Source organism: Plectropomus leopardus, chromosome 11, assembly GCF_026936395.1.
Source record: "Plectropomus leopardus strain MGB_pleo_1.0 chromosome 11, ASM2693639v1, whole genome shotgun sequence".
In the NCBI taxonomy this organism is placed as follows: Eukaryota; Metazoa; Chordata; class Actinopteri; order Perciformes; family Serranidae; genus Plectropomus; species Plectropomus leopardus.
This window is the reverse complement of record NC_142186.1, coordinates 35,405,465-35,427,922: the sequence shown is the minus strand read 5'-3', so window position 1 is coordinate 35,427,922 and position 22,458 is coordinate 35,405,465. Positions and strand designations below refer to the sequence as shown.

General features: G+C 37.8%; 1 protein-coding gene across 3 annotated transcripts in view; it reads right to left on the bottom strand.

Moving 5' to 3' along the window:
• Window positions 1-474: 474 nt before the first annotated feature.
• LOC121945439 (CREB-regulated transcription coactivator 2) overlaps window positions 475-22,458 on the bottom strand; it is a 46,274-nt gene continuing 24,290 nt past the window's right edge. For 2 of the 3 annotated variants that reach the window (XM_042489597.2, XM_042489595.2), the window contains 9 exons: window positions 21,730-21,809; window positions 20,647-20,696; window positions 19,876-20,144; window positions 16,007-16,476; window positions 15,023-15,316; window positions 14,101-14,301; window positions 10,743-10,814; window positions 9,339-9,543; window positions 475-8,190 (listed from right to left, as the gene is read on the bottom strand). In XM_042489597.2, the coding sequence (XP_042345531.1) occupies window positions 8,000-8,190; window positions 9,339-9,543; window positions 10,743-10,814; window positions 14,101-14,301; window positions 15,023-15,316; window positions 16,007-16,476; window positions 19,876-20,144; window positions 20,647-20,696; window positions 21,730-21,809 (1,832 nt within the window). In that variant the 3' untranslated portion in view covers window positions 475-7,999. The remainder of the gene's footprint in view (window positions 8,191-9,338; window positions 9,544-10,742; window positions 10,815-14,100; window positions 14,302-15,022; window positions 15,317-16,006; window positions 16,477-19,875; window positions 20,145-20,646; window positions 20,697-21,729; window positions 21,810-22,458) is intronic. The other variant, XM_042489596.2, reaches the window with a different exon arrangement.

Sequence of the window (22,458 nt, the reverse complement as noted above, 5' to 3'; positions counted from 1 at the left end):
TGAATTAATTATTTCTGTTTATAAAGAGCTTTAAATACTGACCATCGTTCATATTAATAAAACAACTATAATAAAAACATCTGAATTAAACACAATAGTAAAAATAAAGTGTCCACGTGCTACAGCGGGGACTATAAACAGTGTCCAGATACCTTATGTCGATTAAAGTGAAAACTATTTTCAGAATACACACACACACATATATATATATATATATACACACACACACGTATATATATATACATATATATATATATTCTGTTGCATCAATATTGTGGAAAATTATTTTTGAAACTCTATAATAGTGCGTGCGCGCGTGCACACACACACACACACACACACACTGATAAGAGCATTTTTACAGTATGGTTTTAGTACTTTTTCTTCAGAAAAGGATCTGAATACTTTCTCCGCCTCTGTGCAGTAGAAAGATATTTTACTGCAGTACACAAACACAGAGACAGACTGCAGCAGTTCCAGGTTTCATTTGTTTATTTTCTGGAAAATAATGTGAAGGTACAGTCTCTTTAAAAATCTCTCCTGTGAGCTTCAGAAGCACCTCTGGTTTGAAAACATACTCATATGTACAACACACTCAACATTCCCTGGTTATTTCTTTATTACAAGGTTCAAATAAAAATCTGAATACGACAAAAAAAACTCAATTTATTATTCAAATACAAAGCAACAGACGCGGAACGCTCATTTTATTTTATTCTCCGGAGCCTAAAAACGTGAAAAACTAACAATAACATTAATAATAATAACAATAATAATAATAATATGAGAGCAATTAATATCATACATCAATAAAAAATATGAAAAAAATATGAAATATGGCCTTTAACTGATCCCTAGTCTGCCGCGTGCGCACACACACGCGCGCGCGCGCACGCACACACACACACACACACACACACACACACACTACCTCGCTGGTCAACAGCTCCCCCTACTGGCAGAGTCTGGAACTGCATGTGAACTTACAACATGGTTATTGCATAACAACAAGATGCTACACACACACACACACACACACACACACACACACACACACACACACACACACACACACACACACACACAGGATGACGCCAGCACTACAAACACGGTTGGGTAAATTATGGGATGATTTTGTTTCATACTGAGTGACGCCTGCTGTTATAAAAATAAATGACTGAGAGCTTAAAAATAAAACGACGGTGCTTTTAAAAATGAATATTAGTTCATTTTAATGAAAAAAACAAAACAGAAATTAACAACTTTTTCCTTTCTTACTGATTTGTTCCTTGTTTCTTTCCAGAGTGAAAACTTTCTTTGACACAGTTTGACACAAACGACTTTAAATCTGATTTCTATGAACGCCTGATCTGATCTAATCGACACGTTTCAGTCTGTATTCTTCCTAAACGTTAGTGAGCGTGCACAGAAAATACTGAACCAGCTGAGAGAACAGATAAAGATTTTTACATTAAATATAAATACCATCAACGTATTTCTGAAAAGATTAGTACGTGGGAGGAAATGAAGAAAAAGAAAAAGACTTTAAATTGACCTTTGAATAACGAAAACTGTTGAAAGTTGACGCTGTGGAAGCTGCAAAGATTTGTTTTATAATGTCAGGGCTGATAACGACATGAAAAGACTTGTTTAAGGGTAACATTTTTGCATTATTTTCAAATAAAAAATATCCCACTGAAGCGCAGAGCTGCCGGCCAGAGAGAAGACGTACAGAAAAAGTTTGTTTTGATGTTTTTACCAGATATTTTAGGTCAATAACGAGGAAATTTCCTCGTTATTACATGAAAGTTTTGCTATATTAAGATGTTTTTCACATTTTAACAAGATGTTTTCATTTTATAACAAGACATTTATCTTTTTAACCCTCAATATATTTACAAACACATTTTCTCGCAATTGTATGTTCTTGTAATTAATAATAAAATATATTTTATATTTTGTCACATTATTAAGAATATTGTAAATGCAAAAATACCATTAAAAACCTCAATATCATTTTCTGGCATTATCACGTAAAACCTTTCACAATATAACAAGATAAATAATATATCGTTAAAACCAGAGAAGTTTCTTTTTATAACAGCAAAACATCTTTCAAAAACGTGAAAAATATTTCTTGTTATAGCAAAAACTTTTCATGTTATTTCTCGATACCGATCTTTTTTTTCAGGCCGGCAGTTCAGACACAAACTTCACACACTCAGTGCTTCGCCACCAGAACAAAACAAACGGATCAAATCTGTTTTCCGTCGCGGCTTCAGTAACATTTTCATCCAACGTGGCTCCAACCTCCTTTTTTAATCACCTCAGATGTTTTTTTTTTTCCAAGTCCGTAAAATTTTAATTTCTGACTGAAATCTCGTCGGCTGCCAGCGCCGACAGGAACCTTTAAGACCCTTCCCGAAAAATTAATAACTAAATAATGAACTTTCTGCTCGACGTGATGAATCCAGCAGCTTGAGCAGTGACAGTGACAAATTTTAAAAACAATTTAAAGTTATTTTAATTTATTTTCTTAAACTTGTTTTGCATTCTGATGTATTTTTTGTGGGAATCTTCAAATTTTGACTAATTTTCTCAATTTGAACTTTTCAGTTTTTGGCGTGATTTACATTTAACTATCGTGACAAAAAAATGCGTCACTGAAAAACACATCAGAATGAAAACATTTAATGCCTGTGCTTTTTTTTTACTGCAAATGTTTCCTTTTTCGGTGCCAAATTTGATTTTTGATGCCAAATGTTTCTGTTTTAGCTCCATAAAAACAAGAAACTGAACACTGAAGAGACAGACGCTCAAACGTCCCCAAAAAGACCGCGGGACGCCTCTCTGACCTACAGGGGGCCACAGTGAGACCTAATTCCACTTTCTGAGTTGTGATTATCACTTCTACAGCATCCTCTTCATCTTCATCATCATCATCAGCTCACTCTGACCCTAAACAGTAATAATTATTCACGATCTCCTTTAATGTCTCTTTTCTGCCCTAAAAATTAAAATCCACCCGTTAAACTTCTCCTCCACAAACCTCAGCGTCTCTCTGAATCTACTTTGTTTCCCAAACATTTTATAACCTGGAAATCAATTTCCATAACTTTCCAGACCTGCAATAAAACCTCTAATAACACAGGAAGTGCATTTTCAAAATATGGTACCGCCAGCAGTCAGAGGAACTTTTTCTTTCCCATTTAAAAAAAAATAAAATAAAAATCAATTAATTCTTACAGCAAATCAATAAAAATAGAAAAGAGGAAACCTGAGTCCAGCTTTCTAGAATGATATTCTTTCGTTAGTCAAATTTATGTAAAATTAAAATAAAATAAAAAAACATTTTGGACTTGGTTTTTGTGTTTGTTTTCCTTCCAAATTTGCTTAAAAGTCCAGTTTCCTTTTCGAACAATAAGCTGTTTAAAGGTCAGAGTTTGGGTTTCAGGGGGATAAACTGGCAGAAATGAACAGTGTTTCCACACATTTTCATGGGCAAAATTCAAAACTTTTTTCATGACTTTTCAAGGAGCCAAGATACTTTTTCTTCTTGCCAACATATCAGATTCAAACTCTTTTTAGACACAGTTTCGGTGTCACTCATTAAAAAAAAGTTTTCTATAAAAAAAATTTGCTAATTATTTTTTTAGAAAAAAATGGTGCTTACTGTGTTTTGGTTGGTGTTATATAAATTAAGTTGATTATTTTTATTAAAGGAGGTGACTGTTGACATGCGACATCAGAGGAAAAACAAACTTCTATTTTACATTTTCAACCAAACAGTCCAAATTGTAGAATTTGTTTTATACTATAATAAAGCAAAAATGAAAAAAAAAATCATTTTAGAAAATTGACTCCAGTTTTCCCAAATTAACGATTCAAATATAAAATTAAAGGGACAGTTGCACAAAGCCTCTCATCGCACAGAAACCAAGAAATCCTGACGTTAAACTGAAACGTTACACGAAACAAACCGATGGCCGGAGCTGCGACGGTGGCGTTTTTGGGGGTTTCGGGTGGGCATCAAACATCTCATAACATGTTTTTACTGCAAATTTGCACACAAACACATGCAGCTAATTTCACAAGCTGTTGTTCAAAAACTCACTTCAGGCGTCAAAATTCTACAAGCAGATTTTTTTTCTCTCGTCTTAAATATACTGTATTTATTATTTTTTAAAGATATTATCTGAGAAATTATATACATACAGATTTAGACCACTTTGGATTAAAAAATAAAACTTCTTTATAGTCAGAATAATATTAATCTTTTTTTAACCTTTTGTTACATAAAAATATGTTGCTCTGCTCTGGCCCTGGGCGGGGCTGAAAACACAGGTGCAGCAAGTGCAGGTAGGGAGGGGGCGGGGCTAAAGGCTTTCAATCACAGTGACTGGGGTTAAAGGGCAATCCCGCCAAAAACTGCATTCAGGTCGTTGTTGTAAAAAGTTTGCATCACATCATCAGTGACGGCTGAGAGAGGAGTTTTAAATTTTTCTGGTTTATACGTTCAAATGTCTGACCAAGGCACAGGAAGTGACACCCCTTCAAAATAAAACCTGCACTGGCTGCGGTGACGCACAGGTGTACTCCAGGACACCGTGACATCACTGCTGAGCGATTACAGCGAAGCGTTCAGGCGGATTGATTCTATTACCAATAATCTGCCTTTTAATCAGTTTACTATTTTAACTATTAATTTCAAATATTTTGTTTTGTCCGACAGCCCAAAACTCAAAAAATTTCACTTTAAAATGATCAAAAAAATCAACAAATTTTTCTATAAATTTTAATGCCTTTTCAAACAAAAGTGCTGAAAATTCTTCAACCTGAGCTTCTCAAATGTGAGTTTTCCATTTTCTTTGTTTTATATTACTGTAAACTCATTATTTGTCTTTCTCTACAGTTTATTTAAAACATTGTTTTAACTCTATTTCTGCAAGAAAAAAACGATTAATATCAGTCGTTCTTTAACCAAAAATGCTAGATATTCTTTGATCTAAGCTTCTTAAATGCAACTTCTTTTATTTATTTATTATTTTTTAAAAATGTTTCTTTGTTTTATATATCGGCATAAACTCATTATTCGTCTTTCTCTATAGTTTTAGCTTTTTTTTTTTTTTTTAGAAATTAATTATATTTCTTGCAGGAAAAACATGATAACTGATTTTTTAACTGAATTTGACCTAAGCTTCTGAAATGGGAAAGCTTTCTTTTTTTTTGTTTAACCGTAAACTCATTACCTTCCCTTTTCTATAGTTTTTGATTTTTTTCCTTCTCTTTTAATTTATGTGGACTTATGGTCGGACAAAAAAACCATTTCAGAACATCACCCTGGACTCTGGAAAATTATTTTTCTCCATTGTCTGTCTTTTTTTTTTTTTTAGACCAAATAAAAAATCAATTAATTTAGAAGAAAACTGGCAGATTAATAGATAATAGAAATAGTTAGTTGCAGCCCTGGAGTAATGACCTTTTGGCACCTTGCGGGGCTTTGTGTTTTGGGGAAAACGTTGGTGGAATTGCCCTTTAAGAACTTGACCTGAAAGGGCGATAAAGCTGAAGCCTGAGGGGCGACTGTAGCTGTCGTACGAACATTTCAACGGGAAAGAGATGCAGATTTGAGAGCTCAGGGTTCCTGCACATCGAATCGAAGCAGGATATTCATATTTTGTATTTGTTAATTTGTCACCCAACGTGATTTCTCTGCCCGAGGTGTGCAGAATCCCTGCTTCCCATCTGCTTCTCATTCATTTAAGCTCACATTCAGTTTTCAAATGCATAATCTATTAAAAAAGCAGCCATGATCTGAGCATGACTGCAGGCATCTGATGCATCGTCAGCGTTTTCTTCTTTAGCAAAATATTTGTCTCTGTCAGAGGGAATGTTGGCGAGATTAAAGTCTGAAACACGACGCTGAAAAACTGTCTGCATCTTTGTAAACTTATATCCATCTAAACAGGTTTTTGAGAATAAGAGGATTTACCCAAAAAATGTCAGGAGAGTTTCTTAAGTTCCTTTACTCTCCGTGTACATACAGCATGTTGCATTTTGCAGCGGCGAGTTTCAGACTTCAGACTGCTTCTCAGTAAAGTATCTGGCAGTGAAGCAGAAACTGAACGATGGACCGACTCTCCGTGATCACGCAGGACGCTTGTTCTCGTGCGCTCAACACCTCAAACGGAAATTGCTTTGAATAAAAGTGTCCCACAAACGACTGCAAGGCAATAAACTATAACTAGCTTTGTTGATTTTAGTTAAAAAACTAAAGTTTTTTAGCTGATTTTAGTTAAAAAACTGAGTGATTCACAACTGTTTTGTCTTATGTTTTGTTTTCTCACGTTGTGGACATTTACGGCCACTATATATTTTTTTTCTATCTAGTGACTCCGCTCAAACTTCGAAACAATTATTGAAGCAGATGCATTTTAATGAATATATTTCAACTTGAGCAGTTTTGAGGAGACAAAATGGCCAATGTAATTTTGGAAAAAGAGCAAAAGATTTGAAAGAAGTGAGAAAAAACACGAGGTGAAACGTACCGCCGGGGCTTCCCTGGAGGAGGCGCTACTGAGCCATTTTGATTTTTGTGATTTTTCACCAGTTCTGATACATGTGCAAAGTTTGGTGAGTTTTTGAGTACTTAAGGCCCTTAAAAAGGCAATTCATTTGAAAAAAAAAATAAAATAAAATAATTTTTTTCAATTTCTTTTCAAAAGTCCCTAAATTTATCTTAGGTGTAGGGAAACACGAAAGCCACAAGTAAAACTAAATTTTCAACCTGATAATAATGTTAAAAGAAACAAAGAGTTTATGCGCGTCTCCACTTGCTAAAGAACAAGAAAAGAGTCACCAGATTTCTTTGACTTTCTGATAAAGTTGATAAAATCTTTGTTTTTCCAGTTTTACATTTTTTTATAGATAAACTGTCATAAAGAAGTTATTTTTAAAGACTAAAGTATGTCTGTGAATTCTTTTTGTGAATCAACTTGTTTTTTAAAATTGTTTTTTAGTAACGTCCTGAACAGCAGATCAGTGAACTTCTCCAGGCGTAGAGAAGCTGGAGCGTTTTGAGGAAAGCGTCGTGTGTGATCACAGGATCATTCGAGGGTTTAAAGCTGCTTTAATTGGACACAAATGAGCTGCAACGTTATGATTATTCTGATAAGCGAGACTTAAAAAGAAGCAGCATATCAGGGACTTTAAGCACTGTACTCACTCCTGAGAGGGCACTTCTGCTCGTCAACTAACTAAACTTTCTTTGACCAGTTTGTTCTGCGGAGAATCTCACAGCCGCTTTCAGGCTGTTAAACTGACGATCGAAGCAGGAAAAAACTCTCATTTTAAAAATATATAGAGCTCAAAGTCATGGCTGAGTTCCTGTCAAAGTGGCCGATAAAGCAGAGAGAATTGGCCTCTCGGTTCCTAACCGGATGAGTTCTGGGTGAAATAATCCAAGCCAATCACACGTCGTGTTTCCTGTGGAGAGATGGCGAACACGGCTGTCGGGTGGAAGGAGACCAGTTGGAGAGCTCGGCGTATCGGGATGCATAATTCTTTTCAAGATCTTCCAAGCGTTGCTGGTTTTTACAGACGGTTTCATTACAAAAAGCCGACGTCACGTGAGCGGTTTTATTCCTGCGTGTTTGCATTAACGCGAGTGCATTTTTCATTAACATGCAGATAAGACTCGTACAAGCTAATGCCTAAAAAGAGAAGCATCTTGGTTTTTTTCTTGACTTCAAGCATTGCGAGAGCGTTTTCAGTTAAGTGCCTTCGACGGACCCCTCCTTCAGCTCGACCTCGCACAGAAATCTCTTCTCACCGAGACTTCCCAGGTTACTTCCACACCTCACTCTGCAGACCGTCTGATAGGAGGAGCAGTGAGTGGGCGGCGGAGCGGCGCTCATCCCGGTCCTCTGCACCTCCGTCCGGGTGGCCGTCTCCTTCGCCGACTCCCACCGAGCTCCGGGAGCACGATGGGGTTGCGGGGTCACTTCAGCCGGTCGGATCGGAACGAGTCCTCCACAGCTGGGTCGGCGAGCATCAAGTCGCCGTCCAGCATGTCCAGAGCCAGGGGGTCCATCCTAAGTGGGTCGTCCAGGGAGAAGGGATCCATCTCGAAGCCGGGGACGTGAGACAGAGCGCTGGCGATCTCTTTAGACAGACCGGGCGGGGAGTCGCCTGCAGAGAGAGACGGCGAACATGTTTGACTTTCAGGGAATAAAAGATGGAAGAAAACTACAGAAACAACGTGACTTCTTAATCTCTAAACTGATTTTAAAAGGAATCCACAACACTTCCTCTTTCATTCCCCAAACATCACTTTTCAAAAAGATTTAAAGCAGCGTTTCCCAACTGGTCCACAAGGTCACAATTTTGTCCTCACTAATTACACCAACCTGTAGTGCAACCTCTGAGCTGACTAAGTACGAGCTGAAAATGGCAAGTTTTGATGAAGATTTGGATCGTGCAATTAGGCAATGACTGCTGTGTTCTCCCAGTGTCAAAAGCCAATGAAACAACTTGTGAACGCACCTCAGAAAAGCTCAGACTCCGTGTTGCAGGACTCTGATGCCGGATGTCGATCCGTTTCCCGACACGGACAGTCGGAGTTGATTCGCCAAATCTTTGAACTCGGCATGCAGCAGAAACTCTGACTTCAAAAACGAACCGATCCGTTCCTCTTCACCGGAGCTCCTGTGATACTGTCGTCATAATATTCTGCAGGAGCTACGTAAAGCCAAGAAATCGTCTGTGGCTTTAATGCAGGGACCTAACGTAGGGTCACGCTTCACCACGAGGGCACCAAACAATTTTTTCTTTTTTTATCACTAAAAGTTGAATCACGCAGCGACAGACGACTGATGATGTTTTTGTGATTTTTTCTTTCATAGAGACATTTTAATGACAGATTTCGCCTCCCTGTGTGCAAATTTTCAAAACAAGTTCGACCCTCCAAAGTTGAAATTATGAGTGGGAAATCTGATTGATAACCAAGTTGCCGAGTTGTGATTTTATTTTATGTTTTATATTTTGTTGCTCTTTAAAGCACTTCCCTGTTTTATGAAAAGTGCTATTCAAATAAAGCTGCCCTGCATTGAACAGCTGCTTCTGTTCAGACATTTATGAGAACTTTGACCTCTGTTCTTAAATTAACCAGTATTTGTTACTACAGTATATCTGTGCTGAAGCTTTTGTATCATATACTATTACTAATATCATTATATACAATGTTATACTTATATATTATCATATACTAGAAAAGAAAGGAAATATCAAACTCTGACACATTTCACACCAGCCGGTCTTAAATACCAGTCAACACTCACCAGTGAGGATGATGTTGGGCACGTTGTGTCGTCCGTCTCCGCTGCCGTAGTTCTGGTTCTGGTTGTTGAGGAGCTGCTGGTCCCCAGGATCCTGCAGGTCCAGGTGGCCCTGGGTGTTGGAGGGGTACTGGTTCTTGTCGGTGCTGCTGCAGCTCAGACCGCTGTGGTTCAGCGACAGACCGTCACCCTGGTTCTCTGCTGTGAACTGAAGCAGAAGAGCAAAATACACACGGTATGATGTACTTTATATACAAAATATCATTTACCACAAAGTTCTTGTACACCATAAAGTATTTTTAACGGGTGTGTGGACTCAAAAACTTGACTGAGATAAAATCTATACTATGTTTGTATTTGAGTTTTAACTGATGGTGGTCTGAAGAGCAACAGGATGTTCACAACGTGAGTGCAAATGACTTAGTTTTTGGGCCCAAGTGGACGTTTTTGCCAAATTTGATTTTGGAAGGTTTCCTTGAGCTATGACGTTCGCAAGAATGAAAGAGACAAGGTCACAACAACCTTGACCTTTAACGACCAAAACCTAATCAGTTCATGGTTGAGTCTAAGTGGACGTTTGTGCCAAAATCTAAAAGAAAATCCCTTAAGGTGTTTTTGAGATATTGCATTCGCAGGAATGAGACAGAGAAGTCACAGAGACCTTTGACCATCAAAATAAGTTCAGTTCTTTGCTAAGTCCAACTGAACATTTGTGCCAAATTTTTAAGAAATTCCCTTGAGGCGTTCTTGAGAAATCACATTCACATGAATGAGAGAGACAAGGTCACAAGGACATTGACCTCTGACGACCAAAATCAAATCAATTTATCGTTGAGTGCAAGTGGATGTTTGTGCCAAATATGAAGAAATATGGCACTCATGAGAATGAGACAGATGCAAAGTAAGTCACAATAACTTTGACCTCTGGCTGCCAAAATCTAATCAGTCTTGATCAACGTTTGTGCCAAATTTTAGGAATTTTCCTCACGGCATTTATGAGATGACGTGTTTACAAGGATGAGATTATTTTCACTTTGTGGGCGAAGTCTTTGTTTAAGGTGGTAACTGACACCTGTTTGCTTTTCTTTGAGTTGTATGTAACGAGGAAATGTTTCTGGGGCATTTTTTTCTGCCTTTTTCTGTGATTGTACAGCAGAGAGAATACATCAGGAGAAACATGGAACAGGTGAGTCAGAGTGATGACGTTGTGATTTATGGCCGGTGCTCCGGCCCTGAAGCCAACAGACATTTTAAAAGAAAACTACCATTGAAGAAAACATGAAATGGATATGTTTGGCCTGGCTCTGCCCTCAACTGTAAACACTACGTGCTCAGACACCAGCAGGTGACATCATGCAGTGTTGCACAAGTTTATGATGACTTCATGTGATTGTGCTGCTCGGTTACCTGCTGGTTGGATTTTCCCGTGAGCTGCAGACTCAGATACGGGTCGTCCAGTAGAGAGTTGAACAAGGCATCCTGGAAAACATCAAAACAAAGTTTTGGTTACATTGAATCCTAAACTTTGATTTCAGTCTCGTTCTCTGCATGGGTAATTTGCTTGTGTTCTTGTAGTTCATTTACTGCATTTGTTTATTTTCCAATCACTCCATTATCTTTTAATTTACTTGAATTGTGCAGGTCTCAAGCGTGTGCACATACATGAATGTGGCTCCTGTATTAGGAGCTCCAGGCTACAACAAGGCTAAAAACATGATGCCAGTAACATTTTTCAAAACAACTTGGCACGTAGGGGCTTCAGGAAACTTGGATTTCTTCAGACAAGCAGTACGGAGACATTTTGTGGTTTTATAATGTATTTTTTTAACATTTAATTCTGAACTTTCATTTTTGGGTGAACTATCCCTTAAAGAACAGAGCTAGTACATGCTTGATATTTCCCTGCAGGCAATGGCAGTACATAAAACCTGCACAGTATCACTTACAGTTTTATCTGTATTTTCCTCTAATTAGTAATAACAATAACACAATATGAGGAAACTAAAGTACTTTAATTTTCTGATCAGTTTGCCATCTCTCTTCTTCGTGCTGTTTTCTCTGGCTTATTTTTGAAGGAGAAATCACAGCTTTTATTTGGCAGGATTAATGGAGATAGTTAGACTGCACCTGAATTAAATGTGCATCATATAACAAACAGAGATCCTGTTTAAACTGCCTGATGAGGTGTGAGGAGGGCAGTTCAGTTTGCAGGTTGGGAAGGATTGCATTACATCAACTTGACATAAATAAAAATGTTGCGTCTTTTCAGGTAAAAAACAGACAAAGATTATGTGGATGAAGACTCCACAACAGTCTCTACACTGTGTGTTTAAATGACGTGTGCAGAGAAATGCTGCTTTAATTGTAGGCAGATCTCTGAGGTTGCAGCGTTAGAGGCTGGGACGCCTCCTGGCGTTGCTCTATTAGCTGAATGGGTGATCAGATATCTCAGTAACAATGACTTCCACTCAGCAGAACTCCAAAAATAGCATCAATTCAGCATTACATCACACAACGAACATGACACCTCCTGACAGATGAGCTCAGACAACTTTCACATCTGTGCCTGTTTGTTTTTTTTGTTGAAATATTTTTTCTGTATTTCAAATTTGCTGTTGGTGCAATGCTATTTTTGTGTTATGACTTAATGAAGATATTGTATGCTTTTATTAATTTACTTTTATTCCTGTGCTTTTATTCAATCACCGGTTTTGTTTTTTTTTTTTGTTTTTTTTTATCTCTGTGAAGCACTTTGGTCAAAATTCATTGTTTTTAAATGTGCTCTATAGATAAATCTGACTTAACTTGACTGTTGGTTACTGTCTTTTTTAAAATGAAATAGAAGTATGTTATTTTTGGGGCAGCAGTAAAATTGGTCAAACTGATTTTTTTGTTTGTTTGTTTGGTTTCCATGTGATCGCAGCGCCAGTGGCATCCACAAACACGTGTTAATAATGTGTATGACACCTACGACAGCTTCAATACTTTTTGGGAAAAAAAACCAAAAGTGAAATGAGGATGGATGAAACAGATGAGAAATCTTTCTGATTGACTGGTTTAGTACACGCAGTTTGTACACGCAGAGTGATAACACAGTGCATGGTCAAATTAACACAAATTACTTGATCAGCCAAAAGCTTATTTACCTTTCACTACAGCACATGTGTATGTATGTATGCATGTATATGTGTATATATGCATACGTATATATGATTTTTTAATGTATTGTTATTATTATTACTTTATGATTTTATTTTTTTCATGTAAATATATATATATATGTGACTGTCCTCCATGTTCTAGGTGGGTGGGTTTTCATGCATATATTTAATTATAGAAAAAGAAATATTAGTCTAAGTATATACCCACTGTATTTGTTGTACGCCATCATTTCCGAATAAATTAAAAAAAAAAAAAAATAGTGCAAAGGCACCTCCAAATGACAGTGTTTTTGTAAGCGATTTAACAGATAAAAGCTGCTTGTCAAACACAGTTATGAAATTTAGTCGCTCCAGTTAAAGACAAACAGTGAGTTGTCTCATACAAGTTTGCTGCTCAATGTCCCTCTTTATTTTACTCTCTTTGACGAGGGGTTATTTGGGGATACTCAGATCAGCGTGGTTTGCAATAATCAGTGTGTGTTTTCTGCGCTCTTAGTGTTCCTCACTAGTTGTCTGAACACAGAATTCACGCTTGATGCTAATTGGTTAAAAGGGTGATTAAAGTTTGGGGTCATGGAGCTCAATGGGCCACGTCTGAGCAACAAAGAGCTGTCAGACTGATAGTGTTGATGGGGAGACCACATGGACTGAAGCGGTCCTATCTGAGAGGACGACAGAATCAGTGCTGAAGTAAAACAAAATGATTTAAATCAGGATGACGCAGGACTGAATAAAATATTTAGATCTGACAAATGTTTCTCTTTCTCATCTGAAACATACATTTGTACTGTTCGCTTATTCTTCCATATTTCAGTAATTGCACTGAGGAAGGGGGAAACACGTATGCGACTAATACTAAAGCTGTGTTACAGAAAGGAGCATGAAGACTTACTAACAAGATTAACTTCAGAGAACATACAAACAGACTGATTATCAGCTCACGTGTGTTAAAATTTAAAGATTTGGTTGATTCCAAAATATTTAAAGCCAGAGACAGTTTATTACCAAAAAACCTACACAGGTTGTTCATATTAGGATACAACAGCGAGCATCATACACACACACAGTGCAACTTTTCACAAGTGCAATTATCCTCCATGTGCAACTGGAGTACATACTTTTGTTTGTACATATTTTTTTACATATATATTTTTCTAGACTGTTTTTGCAACTTGTTTTTTAGTATTCAATATTTTTAAAATTATTTTTTACTATTGTACTGTTCTTTTGCTGCTGTAACAATGCAAATTTCCCCACTGTGGGTATAATAAAGGATTATCTTATGTTATCTTAAATGTTCTGAGAAAAAAAACATATAATGGGTTTTTGTCATTGTTTTGAAAATAATGCACTGACATGAGCGAATAAACCAAATATGAATGAATGAATGAATGAATACGTGGTAATTAGCTCAGCAATAAGCTCCCACTGAGCCGCTCACTCAGAGTGCTGCAGTGGATCGTAACCTGAGAGTCAGCTGGCTGTAACAAACTCTGCAGCCTGCAGGAGGCACTAGCAGGACTTAAGTTTGATTGTTTTAGTTTCGGTGGAGCTGAGATGGTGAAGCAGTGGTGGATGTCTCTGACGGTGCAGTGGTGACTTACGTTGTAAAGGTCTGTAGCCAGGTTGTGGCTGATCTGTTGGAGCTGAGGGAGGCCGCCGGCTCTGTGCTGCTCCGCCTGCTGCTCTGCTTCCTGTTTGACGTGACACTGAGAGGAGCTCTGGACGCACTGATCCATCGGCCTCTCGTTCTTTATCAGCTGCGAGTTGGCCGAGTTCAGCTGCTGCCCCATCGTCCTCTGCTGCTGCAGAGAGACACACACAGTGATGACTATGTAAGCTCAACAGGTGAGTGTAAAATGATAATGAACTTCAGACATCAATAAATCTACTCTGACTTTCTTTATCTAATCTATTAACCCTGTGAAACCTGAGCAAACTGGCATATCTCTTTCAAATTATTTCAAGAGGAAATGACCCAAAAATTACCAAGAAATTAACACAAACAAAAAAAACCTTAAAAATCATGATCATTTTGTAATTTTCAAAATATGGTTAGTGTCATTTTAAATACATTTTTTTATTGCTTATTTTTGATACATTTCTTCATATAGTACTTTCTTGCAATTTGCAGGACACTTCTTGCCAAGGAGTACATTGCCTGCCCGAATTTTTTTTATTAATTTTTTTTATGAAAAAAAACAAACAATTTGCTTTGGATTCAAAGGATTCAACATTTGTGAATCACATCTAGGATTTTAGATTTTACCCACTTATACTATTAAATTGTGTTGTAAATTCTTAATTATATTGTCTGCCCTTTTGTTTAATGTTTGTCTTAATCATTTTTAACATCAGGCAGTGGATGACAGATGAAAATGAGCTCTCTAGCTGCATTTACATTTGTTTAAATGTGAATTGATGTACACTGTCCTTTTTTTTAAGTAAATAAATTACAAATGACAAGAAAACTGATGTCAATCCAGGTTTCAAAGGGTTAACCTTATCTTACTTCCTGCAACCTACCGATCCAAAGTGCTGCTGCATGTGCTGGTTGTGTGAGTTGCGTAGGTTCTGCATGTGGAGCTGCTGCATGGACTGCGACTGCTGCTGCGGCGGCTGCTGAGCGTTGGGCCGCTGGAGGCGGTGCAGCTGCTGATGGTGGTGCTGGCTCATCGGAGAGGGCTGCTGGCCTGGCTGGGAGCCCTGCAGACCGGGGAGAGGTGGGTGGGAGCCTGGCTGGTGCTGGTGGGACTGGCTGAGCGGGTACGGAGGGAGCCTTTGGTCCAGAGGCAGTTTGCTGGTGTCCAGAGGGACGCCCTGCAGAGGAGGTTGGATGTTAGCACCATTCGTCAGCTGAATACAACAGGAGTTTTTCTCTGTTCGGTTATTTATGGCAGCTTCACATATTCGGGGAAATTCAAACTCTGGAGCAGAAATTTAATGCATCAGTAGAACTACTCATAGACAGGTTAATGCAAAGGGTAGAGCGACGTTTTCATCAGCGCACAGCTCTGCACAGAATATTTGTCACTATAATGCCCCGACATGATCAAACTTTCATCACATTTAACCCCTCAGAGCTCGTAGTGCTCTGCACATAAAATGCGCCTTTCAAAATCAGGCTATAAAAACCATTTTTATTATCATAGCCTAGGATATGTCAGTAATATGCCAAATATGGTATATATTGATGTAATCGGGTGAAAAATAATTAAAATGACAAATTCCAAGGCAAAAGCCCAGAATGACACCCAGAAATAATACAATGCATGTTTTTATGCTTTAATGGCTGTGGGATCAAAAATCATTAAATCTGGCAGGACCTTGTTTCCAGCTTCAAACATTTCTCTTCTCCAATTCTTATTGGCTAAAAAATGTTTCTCTCTTTCTGTTACTCATTTTTAATTTGGGTGCTTTTAACTTGAGGCTTATTTTTGTGTTGGGAGAATAAATTCAGAGGTGGACTGAGGTCGCACACGAACCAAACGGTTAACGTGCGGTTGTTACCTGTGTGATAGAGGACAGGGTGGGCGAGATTGTCGGGGAGAACTGTTTGGAGTGATGCCTCCGTGACTCCCCTCCCATGGGCAGGATGAGCGGGGAGAGCTGCACCCGTCTCCGTGGCGACGTGCTGAGCGACGGCTGGCCCTGTCCACTGAGCAGTGGCGAGTAGGAGGAGGAGCAGGAGCTGGAGCCGCCCACGCCGCTGCTGTAGCCAGGATTACCGCTGGACGCCGACTGGAGGGAGGAGTTACTGAGGGAAGAGTGCAGCGATTGGCTGCTGAGGGAGGACGGCAGGGACGGGGAGGAGCTGAGGGACGACTGCAGCGAGGGGTTGCTGAGCGACGAGTGCAGGGAGGCGGAGCTCAAAGAGTTGGAGAAGGAGTGGCTGCTGAGCGATGACTGGATGTTGGGGTTGCTTAGCGATGACTGCAGGGAGGGGTTACTGATCGTGCTCTGTAGAGACGCCAGGAGACCTGAGGAGGCAAAAACAAAAAATATGAACACAACTGTACTCTCAACATCCACAGAGACAGACTGCAATAGAAATATATACTAAATACAAATAGCATAGCATTGAAAATGTTACTTAAGTAAAAGTAAGTATGATCAGGAAAATATACTTTAAGTATTAAGTATGCAATGCAGAAAAATCTTAAAAAACAAAACATGCAAAAACCTTAAAATTACTCAAAAAAAGGAAAAAAAAACACATTAATAACTTTAAAATAAAATAACACTAAAAACTCAAAATTATTGGAAAAGCTAATTGACAAAAAAACACCCCAAACCCCTCAAAAATGTATTATTAAAAAATACAAACACCCCAAAACCCTTAAAATTAGAAAAATACCTATCTACAACAATATCTCCAACAAAAATTTAAATTTTTTATATATATATATAAAATATAAAACCTAAAAATTATTTTTAAAAATAAAAAAATCCCCAAAGTTAAAATTATTATTTAAAAACAAAATCTAAAAATCTATAAAAATATTAGAAAAATTAGAGAAAAAAATCATTGAAACCCTGGAAGCCAGGGTTGTAAAATGTAATTTTGATAAGATCCAGGTTTTGCATGATAGTGGGAACCCTGTCACAAAAACACACCTGAAAGATCAGGTGAACTGTCCCTGCAGAATGACCTCCAGCAGGATGAATGATGAAATATACCAACAGAGAGCAGCTCAGTTTCAAAATAAAACCATCACTAATTCCAATTTAAAAACAAGAGTGATTTTTTATCCAGAGGCAGCTTAAGCCAACAATGACTAGGTGTTAATAGCTTCACTTAATGTCATCAATTAGTCCCCTTTAATTGCTGCTAATTAATGGTGCAAACCTAAACTGTGAATATGCTCAGAAAATAGTCACTGTGTGTTGTTAAATAAAAGTACACATTATTGTTGTTATGGTACAAACTCTGAACACGAATCTTTGCTGAGTGATGAGCTCGACAGGGGGGAGTCTTTTCTCTTTGTCTCTGAGGCTCCAGTTTAAAATAGACTGTTTGGGGAATCAGCTCCTCCCCAGGTGATTTCAGCAGGTGAAAACATCACTTCTGTCCCCAAACAGCCTCCTGCCTTCACTCACTGCACCTCTCCACAAGCCGCCTCACCTTAAACTACCTCCCTTTCTCCGTTCTCTGCCTCTTTTTATACACAATGTACGATCTGCGTTCTGTTTCTACTTTCTGACCTGGTTTAAAACAACACGTAGAGCCCAAAATAAGGCTGAAGAATATGAAGAAACTATGCCAAAATGTTGAAAAAACTATATGATGTGCTATAAGTAAACAGATATTAAAGTGTATTTAGGTCTTTAAAGACAATGACGTTTTTGACTATCCTATGATAAATGGACATATATTATATACACTCTATATTGCCCTTTGTGTTTACATGCGTGCTCGTTTACAGAGGCATGTCACTGACATTTTGGCCTACATGATGTCAGAATACAAAGCAATGATTCTCCTAATGTTTGAAGATTTGTTAATTAAAAAAGTTAAAAAACAGTTAAAAAACGACACAGCGTAGCCTGCTGGTAGCCTGCAGTTTGTAGTTTCCCTAGGGCTATGCAATAAAACAATAATGATAATTATCTGCATGTATTTCTCTCTATTTAGATATAATACAATGTCAATAAACAGGGTTTCAGACACTGATATGGACAAAATTTCAAAAACTTTTCTATGACTTTTCATGCCTTATTTGCCCAATGTTTTTCAAACATGTAAGATTCAGACTTTGCCTAGACAAAATTTCAGCATACCACATGATGTGTTCAAGGATTGTCAGAAATTTGAAAATCCAACAATAATTTCTGTTTTTACATTTACTGGCTGTGATGAATGTTGTAATTTTTGAAAGTTTTAGTTTTCTGTAAAAATCTAAAAAAAAAATTAAAAGTAAAAATGCCTTTTAAAAAAGCATTCCAAACCTGTTTTCTTTAAAAAAATATTGAGAAAAGTTTAAACTTTTTTCTTTCACATTCAAACTAAAAGTGGACATTTTGAGGTTTTCAGCCTCTCCCTGTGGCTGCAGGTGACACTTTCTCCATCTGGTTCACAGCCTTATAAAGGCACAGTAATGATCCAGCCTCAGGTTTGGAGAGTGGGTCTGCAGCCCGAGGCTCAGCAGCTTCCTGCCTGCGGTTGGTACAGTCACCTCACAAGCGATAAAAGACGGCTACATTTTCCGACTGCACTTCCGCCCACGAAAAAAAATCCCTCCCTTTCTCTCGCTCTCTCTGAAGGCTAAATTTAGAACATCACTCTGCTGAACATCCCCCTTCGTTTCATCTCATCCACTCTCACCCACATACTTCCTCTACTAACCTTCACACAAGTCACTTAGCTGAGACTTTGATCGGACAGATTTACGACGGCTGAGTAGGCGACAGCTCGGTGCCTTGCCTCAGGACGCTTCAGCAGGATTTACAAACTGCTGCTACAAGAACTGAACAGTGACTCTCTGATTATGGGACGATTTCTCTTAATCAGGTCCAAGTGAATATCTGAACTGACCTTATTGCGTAAATGCGAGAGCACATATAAATATTTTGGAAGATTAATTCATTGCTATTTTCTAATGTATACAGGCCGAAATAACAGAATTTCATGATTTTTTTCCCCTACAAAATATGAACGTTAGTTTCCAAATTACAGTTTGTATATCCCTAGATACACTGTCCATTTAGGGTATAAACTTAACACTTTCCCCTTTATTGAATTGTTCATATTCCACTTCTTTAAACATTTTATTAACAATTAACTTTCTTTCACGTTTCGCATATATAATGTTTAAAGACTAAAACAAAAACTGAACAATTGTTATTTACATACAAAACATTTCTAAATCATCTAAAGCATCTAAATCTGATCTGAGCTCTAAACTGCCCTCAGATATAATTCAAACGAGTTTGATTTATTTTGAGACAAGCAAACATATTTTATCATCGTAGTCTGATGAGGCACGATAGTCCATCACCTTTTAAACATTGATATGTTGGACTTGTTGGGCATTTGACACATTATTGTGATTTAAATATTGATTATAGCCACTTTATTGACTATTTATTTATACATTTAAGTCTGTTTTACTAGATGCTATATTATTTTATTAATTTATTTTTTATCTATTTGTTATGTTATTATTTATTTACACTGTATCAACCATTAAGAGTAACTGATTTATTTATTTACTTTCGATTAATATTATATTTATTTTTACCTTCTATCTATAGGTTTTATCCTGCCTCTGGTGTTTCCTCACTTTCAGTAGCGTTTCCCCAGTTCCCGGTTTTAATGAGTACTCTTATTTTAGCTCTTTAATTATTTTTTACCCATGTGCCTGTGTACTTGTGCGTACCTGGTGCGTGGTGGTGGAAGTTGCCGTTGCCTCCCTGTGCGTTGGCGGCGTTGATGCCCAGCTGAGTGAGGGTGGAGGCCAGGTTCCCCGTGCTGCTCCCTCCGCTCAGAGACGAGGATCCTGGGTAGCCGGGCTCGTCCTGGTCGAGCGGCGTGGGCAGAGGGGAGGGGAAGTGGAGGCTGGACAGGTCAGGCAGCGAGCCGCCGGTGTTTAGGGCCGATGGGACGCCATGAGCCGGCGTGGACGGCTGCTCCGGGGACGTAAAGATACTGAGAGGAAACGGAGGAGGTTAAAATCTTTCTGGACGTTAAAACACACTAAGAAATGATCATTTCTGAAGATTTAATTTAGTAGTTTCAGCATTAATATCACGGTAAGCAGTCAGATATTATTCATTGTTTCATAAATATTTAACTGCAGTCTCAAAAAACCCTGATCCCAGTTTATCGTTTCCATAATTTAACGCCTATCTTCCTTATTTTAACGCACGAGTTCCTCAAAGTTTGCTCTGTAGCTCTTTTTTAAGACTGACAGTGGCGCTGACTGTGTTTTCTTGCAAATTAAAGTTGAGAAACACCAAAAGCAACAGAAGCAGCAGAGGAACTGAAAAATGCCCACAGGGGTTCAGAAGTACAATAATCCCAATGTGATCCTTCTGAAAGGGCCGAATCAAATTTCAGGCCTCTACAAAGACGTGTGACATCGTGCAGTGTGTGATGTGCTGTGTGAATAAAGTGTGTACGAGTGTGTTTTTTTTGTTGTCAGACTTACTTGATACCAGGGACTTCACAGGATTTGGGTCGGGACGACAGCAGAGGCAACTGGAGAGAGAAAAACATGATGATCAGTTATAACATTTTATCATCCCTCCGCAGCCGTAGTACACTACTTCTGATTATTATTATCTTTTTAAGTTCCTCAGTATTAATATGTGATCTTGATGTTGTTTGCTATTTATTTTATTGTTGATTTATTGCTGCCTTGTTTTTATCTGTAGCTTTTCTGGAAAACACTTAGATAAGATAAAGATAGAGAGAGACTTTGTAACCTTATTAAGAAAAGTGCTATATAAATATAGTTTATTATTATATTTATTCTAATGAGTTCTGTCACAATTTTGTCAAATACAAAATCAGTGTAAAGAACAAAAGATATCAAAAGCTTCTGTCTTTCATCACGTCTCCAGAGGGCAATCTGATGCATCAAGTTTCAGTGGTCGCAATGAGGTTTGGAAATTAACTTTTTTGTCCACCTGCCACTGACGCTGACGGATTCCAAAATCTATGAGTCACTAAATACATTAATATTGTTTTTATTAGCTTGTGAGTCAGGTGTTTAAAATTAATCTTACTTTTATAATGAAAATAGTTTGCCAAAGTTGCACAAAAAACTGTGACTTATGTTTACCCTTAAAAGATACTCAAAAAACAAACAAACACAACATCAACAAAAACAAACAAACAAACAAGCAAGCAAAAACAAAAAAGAAATTTGCAGCGAGAATTTTGAATGCTCCTAAATTATGAGTGAGGTGATAACATTAAAACTCTTTATACACCAGATTCTCAAACACAAAATGATAAAGTCAAGGTTTAAAAGTTACATTTTGTGGACAAACACATTTTTGTAAAATAGTACTATTCAGTATAGTTTTTGTATTTTAATTAAAAGTTGTATTAAAATGTTTTAACACATCTGGGAAAATAAAGAAATTGTTCAGCAGTAGCTGTCTGAAGAACTAATGTGAAAAATAATCTGTTAAAATGTTAGTGTTGAAACAATGAAAGGGATCAAAAAAACATCTCTGAGGAATAATAATACAGGAACATACGATTATTTATTATACGCCTTTACCTTCTTGGTGTCCCAGGGTTTGAGCAGTTTCCCCTCATCCAACATATTCTCCTCAATGGGGGGAACGGGGTACGGAAACACTGAAGGACAAAATAATGAAGTCTGTAAACATACAAATATGTGTTGAAGCTACTCTGTATGTGTTTTAGAGGGTTGAAGTGAATTATCAATCATATAGGTCAAGATTTAGAGCTTGCAAAATTATTTTAAACCCTGTAGATGTACATCAACATCTATGACCATGTTAAAAACTTAGTTAACATTTGGGAGGTAGTAGGGATGTAGTGTCACCATCTGGATCAATATATATTTATTCAGTAATCATTGATTAAATGTAATTGGTGCAAAGTTAAATTATAATTACATAAGATTGTTTTTAAGATTAGCCTTTATTTTGAAATTCCTATGACAAGTCTGTGTCACCATTTCAGTCCGAGCACACCTCGTCTCTAAACATTTAAGCAGCGCGAGCAGCCGGGTTGCAGCCAGGAGTTCACTTAAGCAACATTAGCAGCTTTATTTCTATTGCAGCCACCGCACTAGCTGTCATTATTTCCAATCCAAGGCCACGTAGGCGTGTTATGGAGCCATAATGGAAAGTTCCTTATACGTGGGAGCGGCCACGTATGAGGGATTTCTGGGAGCTGATAGTCCATGATTTCACAGAGGAATTGTGCATTCAAAACTTCCGGATGATCCGCCCAATATTTGAAGAGATATGCGATGCAA